Source organism: Musa acuminata, chromosome BXJ3-4 (assembly GCF_036884655.1).
Source record: "Musa acuminata AAA Group cultivar baxijiao chromosome BXJ3-4, Cavendish_Baxijiao_AAA, whole genome shotgun sequence".
NCBI lineage: Eukaryota > Viridiplantae > Streptophyta > Magnoliopsida > Zingiberales > Musaceae > Musa > Musa acuminata.
Genome location: NC_088352.1, coordinates 23,123,158 through 23,129,157, shown reverse-complemented (window position 1 = coordinate 23,129,157; position 6,000 = coordinate 23,123,158). Strand labels below are relative to the sequence as shown.

The 6,000-nt window shown below is 40.2% G+C and overlaps 1 protein-coding gene across 1 annotated transcript; it reads left to right on the top strand.

Annotated features, from left to right (window-relative positions):
* The first annotated feature begins 205 nt into the window (after positions 1-205).
* On the top strand, positions 206-1,830 carry LOC135637202 (uncharacterized). Its single transcript, XM_065149727.1, has 2 exons — positions 206-411; positions 890-1,830. Exons 1-2 carry the CDS (start codon positions 256-258, stop codon positions 1,361-1,363), a joined length of 630 nt encoding a protein of 209 aa, XP_065005799.1. The 5' UTR covers positions 206-255; the 3' UTR covers positions 1,364-1,830.
* Positions 1,831-6,000: the final 4,170 nt, after the last annotated feature.

Sequence of the window (6,000 nt, the reverse complement as noted above, 5' to 3'; positions counted from 1 at the left end):
ACTAGTTGTATTTGTGATATGATTTTTCAGATTATTTGATATATTATTCTATATTGTAGGTTTGATAGTTTTGGAAATTTTCAGAAATACATATTATTTTATTCTCTATTTTCCATAAAAATTATTTAGATGGTGCCAATAAAATTAATGTATTTCTTTGAAGTTGGCTTCACTATAGTTATTATTTGCCTCTGTTATACTCTTATTTCGGGAGTCGGAGACCAAGAGGGCAGCCTAATGTTTTAGGTGGTGGAGATGGCCGCAGAGGTGAGCTCCTCGGCGCGGACGCTGGCGGGATGCAAGGAGGAAGGGGAGGGCGAGAGGGAGCTCGTCACGCGTGACCTGCTCGGCGGGGAGGTGGGTCTCGAGCTTCAGGTCCCGACCGCCGGGGAGAGGCGCCTCGATCTCTCGGTATGTCGTTGTTCATAGCTCTATCCATCTCGCTTCCTTGCGACTGGGACCGGTCGACCTCCTCTTACGGTACCTGAAAATCTGGTCTTTCTTGTTGATCGAGGCAATTTGCCGGGATTTGAATTGTTCTTGAGAATCAATTGCGAACCTTTGCGTCGGTCATTCGAATCTCGTTCTTGATTGGCTTTTCGAACACTCCGGTAGTAAACCCTCGATCTCTGCGGCGCGAAGATCTTGATTCTCGGATCACCAACCTTTGCACCCGCTCGAAATCCTCGTTCCCTTTGTCTACTCCTCTGTTTCCTTTTCGTGGGGAAAAGGAAAAGGTAATCTCTGGTTTCCTTGCCAAGAATCAAAATTTCCCCAAATACCAATGTAGAAATCGTTGGTTTGGATCATTTCTCGGCTCAAAAGATGAGCTTTTGCGTCGTTCTTGCTTCAGTTCGACTAAGAAACACCCCGATTTCCATGGTTGCAGTCGGGGAAGACGTACCTCCAACAGCGCGAGCGCAGTCCTGCCACACGCAATCTGCACGACCTCAACCTCTCCCCGCCGTCGCCCTCCATGGCCTCCCTCGGCCTCAAACTGGAGGCGGCGACCTCCGCCGTCCACGTCGAGTACCAGAGCGTCTGCACCCTGGAGAAGGTCAAGTCCGCGCTGGAACGGGAGTCGCGCCTCGTCGCCACCACCGAGCCCCTCTTCCCCCGGCCCGACGGCTTCTCCCCTTCCCCGCCGTTCACCTCCTCATCTACCAAGCGGCAGGCCGAGGACACGGGCGGGCGGGTGATGGCGGTGGCGGCATGCCCGGTGTGCCTCCTCTACGTGCTCATCTCCACGGTGGACCCGCGGTGCCCCAGGTGCACGGCGCACGTGCCGGTCAACGGCCCCAGAAAGAAGCCATGCATCGACCTCAATTTCTCCCTTCAACCTGGGAATCACGATACACATTAACACACGGCAAACCTGTACATCACATTGATGAGCAACTGGCGATGGAGTAAGAAGCAAGGGCCGAGCAAGAGATTGAAGCTGATTCAATGCCCGAGCGGATCAATACAAGCAGAAAACAACAGAGACAACATAGCCATTTCTTAATCTTCTTTATCTTCTCTCTCTTTCTTTTTCCACGAATGGTTGGTGGTGCATGCAATAATTATTCTGGTGTTCTGTGGGCATCAACTCTCTGTGACATGCAGCGACCTGAGGTGCAGTGGAAGCAGTAACAGTAAATGACACTGTAGCAGTGTCAGCATAGTGTCATACTTGGCAAGCTGGACACTTGCCAGGCCTGAAGGGTTCTTATCCTGCCTACTATTTGTTGGTCAGACACATCGATAACATATGCATGTTATCTTCATAACACTGTGTAAGTAATCATTATTAGTATTGATTATACTCGCAATTAATGGTTTGCTTTATCTGCTTCCTCTCATCGACAATTAATGAGCAGTCTCCATCTCGCACGTTCAATGCGACGCAATTATAGCTGTTGCACGTGGAGCATCCATTAGGATAATAATAAGAACAATTAAGATGACAGTGTTCTCTTTCTCGGGAGATAATTTTCATGTATATGATTGCAGAAATAAACTAATGATCCAGTAAATCATTGTTGATATGCTGGGGACTTAATTGATTCAATCTCTCAGTCAATTGTGCTTTGGGGTATATGTTTATCCAATCATGTCTTTTGTGCCTCCGAGATATGGATTTTTTGTTGACTTCTTTTAAGCCATCAGATCGAGAACAAACGTTGCGAAGGATGATCTGATTGCTTACAGTTCTCTACATCGATCTGCCACTGGGAAGCCTATAGAGTCTGAGCATATTGATGTCGTCTTAGTTTACTCATTCTTTTTAGTCGGTCGTCACCTTCTCAATTAAGATGATGACCTCAATTTGTTCACCTTTTTAGAAAATTTTTATGCAAAAAGCTTTAGTTAGAATTAAAATATAATGATATCATACAATAGTATTATGACGACATTATTAAATCGGATCATAGTACATTTGACATCATGAAACCTTCATAAATCTATATTTGACGAGGAAGAGATAAGTTGAGAGGGTATCTAGTTATTGGGGGCACACACCACTAGCTATGATGTATAATTACTGGATTATTTGAATGGCTTTGTGAAGATAACATTGCGGTAATCCCATCTCTTCCCTCATGTAAAGCTCCCCACAGAACCTAAACCTTTATCATTAGCCAGTGGTGACCAAGTCTACCACCGGCTAATGACTCCTTTCCTGAACTGGACCATGAATGCTGTCAAAGTTGTCGTACCCTTTGTTTAGATTCTTGCCAGTTTTATGATCGATGGTTCTTATTAGCACTTAGAATTAGCTGTGACAATTAAGGTAGCTCTTCCTTCTAATAAACTGACTTCTGTTAAATTAAGGGTTCAAGTAGAAATATAAGCAATTAAAAGTTTGGTTCTAATTGTCTGGGTAACATTTTCATGATCAAGAAGCTGTATAACTGGCCTTGTATTAACTTTGAGGGATTTTGATGATGGAAATTATACTCTTTTCCTATCAGAACCCGAATGATGATTAGTCTAAGTCGAACTTTTGATTATGAATTAGATATTAATTAGGCTTAGTCATCTAGGTTATAAGTCAAATTTAGTATATATAATCGACCCTTCCAATCCTTAGCCATATGAGAATATCCTTTTCGGTCCATCTCTATTTATCTCACACATGAATATTTTTAATATATATATTTTTTTTATGATTAATAAAGGTTTTGATTAATTTGTTATAAATAATGATTAATCTTATTATTTACATGGGACAATTTCATGTTCAGAAGACTTTGTTGTTTTTTGTCAGTTTACAACATAAATTGTCAATTAAACTCATGAAATTATTTCACGGATTAGACAATTTTTTTGCCTACTCATTGCAAGCAAAATATACCATTCCTTGCTCTTCAGGATACGGGATTTAATGTAACCCTAAGTTTATTTTTACCCTTCTTAGATTTACAAAGGTTTTATAACTTCGTATCTTTATCGGGTTTTCAATAATATTGTTGTTAGGGTTCTTGAAAACATGCTTACAGAGTCATCGTTGCAGATTAAGACTAAGATTAAGTAACATCATAAGCAAATCCTAGTTGAAAAGGCTCCTTATTGGGGGCATATCTGTGTCTCCTTTTCCTTCCAAGTGAATCAAATTAAGCCCCAGATTTGGTTTTTCGATTTTGACTCTGCATCTCTTACACGGTTCTTCCTTCTGTAGACCCTTTACCTTGTGGTAAAGAACATTTGAAGCCTCCTTATTTCCAAATGCTATGCAATCAGAAATTACTTTCCTATTCAATAATATTATATTGAACCAGTGATCCATGACATGATCGATCGATGATAAGTACTAATCATCACGTATAACAATCCTTGATAAAATATTTACAAAAGAAGGGGAAAAAAAGTGGTTCCATAAAATCCACAAGGAATTTGCATAGAGAGATCCTCCACAACCACTTTTACTTTTCCAAAATCCAAGCATCTCTAATGAATTTGTATGCTAACTTAGCAGAAGATAGGCCCATGGAATCGAACCTTAATTATCGATCTATCGTCATCGCAACACAACAGCAATCCTAATACTTTTGACCTCATCAATGAAATCATGATCGAACACTAAGACTGGATAACAATCATAATACTTTTTGCCCTGTCAACGATGTCAACGAAATCAAGACTAAACATGCTTTCAATAGCAACTGAGAATTCCAACCACCCGATTGGATAAATGTTATAACCCTCATGGTGCTGAGCTTAGGTTCAACCACCAAGTAGGTAGGTTTTTTCTGTGAGGAAATATTGAAGAGCCGACTATCTTTAATAACATCTGTGTTGAAATCATTACCAACATGATTAATAGAATTTTCAGTCAGAAGTTCATCCATAGACTTAAGCAGAAGTCTCCATGACCATCTAATGTTAAGCCCAACCTTAACATACCAAGAAGGGTTTAACTCCACATATTTAGGCTCCATAAACCATCTTCCCCATTCAGAGAAAGTCTTCAGTCCCTAAGCCCTCAGCTTCTTTATGAGCAGTGACAGTGACAGTATCCTATCCAAGCATCACATGCTTAAATAGTGACTTTGCTGAACTAAGCTTTTCCAGAACTAACAAGTTAGCTGGAGATAACATGGATGAGAGTCCAAAGAATACCAACCACCGAGTCCAGCAGTGCTCAAACATGGAGGAACAGTGTAATCTAAGCCTTAGGTTAGCAAAGGGGTTGGAAGAGGTGGAAGTCCACAAGTCTTTGTCCACAAAATTTGCAGCCATAAATGAATGCTTAATAGCCTTGGGAGGGGACTCATCTGGCCACAGTACAAAGGGCAGCCATGTGCCTCTATCCATTGATCGAATGCAAAGGCATATGGTCCCTCCTTTTAGGCTATTAATGGTTGTCAAATGCAAGACTTTGGAACCACCCTAGAGAAAAGACAAGCCTACACAAAATGCCTCCCAACACAGTCCACCAATCCATGCATTACACACTAAGCAAATTGGCATTTGCAACTCAGATAATGTGACTGGAAATTTCATTTCGGCATGGACAGAAGCATACCTCATATTTTGGCTTGACAGGGAAAAGTCTGAGCCTTTGTAGGGTTCTCATTAATACAAGCCATACGGTACTGTTAGAACAGATCTATCATTTAGGACCTGCAAGATGAACTTGCCACAGAAGCTGTTCAAAAAAATATGAGAAGCTCAACAGAGTATATTCCAGGAGGATCTGCATTCACAGTTATATAATAACAATCACAGGGATAGCAGAAACTTAGTACAATCAGAAACAAGACGAGCTTTTTAGTAATTCTCATTCAGAGATATATAACAACACAGATATATATAGCTCTTCTAATATTACAGCTTTTGAGATAAAATGGAAAGCCTCATGGTTAAGTATTTTATAATTATCCTCATCAAATATGCCACAAATGTGAGAAAACAACTCTTTTTGTTTGCCTTCAGATTAAAGTGTAAAGAAAATGAAAAAAAGAAAGAAAGAATAAAAGTAGAATAAGGCATTAATACACAGGATTATTTACATCAACCAAGGCAGCTAACACTCTCCTCTCTCTTAGAAATGTTATAGGTCACCATTCAGGCCTCCATTGTTAGATCATTCATCACTGTGAAATAAGCTTTTCAGCTAGTGCAAGCAGACATCGAGTTACAAGCATACCTGAATGTTGTTTACCTAGGTAGTTGTGATGTAAAGAACAAAAAATGTCATGGATTTTCTGCCTTTGTAGGAAAAGGTTGAAGAACTTATAATAACTCTTTTACTGCAAGCAACCAGTGAATATCAGTAAGTCCAGTTCTACATGTCAAATGGGGATAATTTCTTAAAACAATAAGATATAAGCAAAAACCAAAGAGGACTTCACAGACTTTTGCATGATGCCCTCCACATTAGTGCATTCTATTATTGCTACTGCTGATGAAACCAATAAAATTTTTCCAACAGAATGACTGTCATCATATGTATATTGTGAAACAAGTTGTGTTATGAGCAGAATTTTATTACCTTGATGGAAAAATTAATTT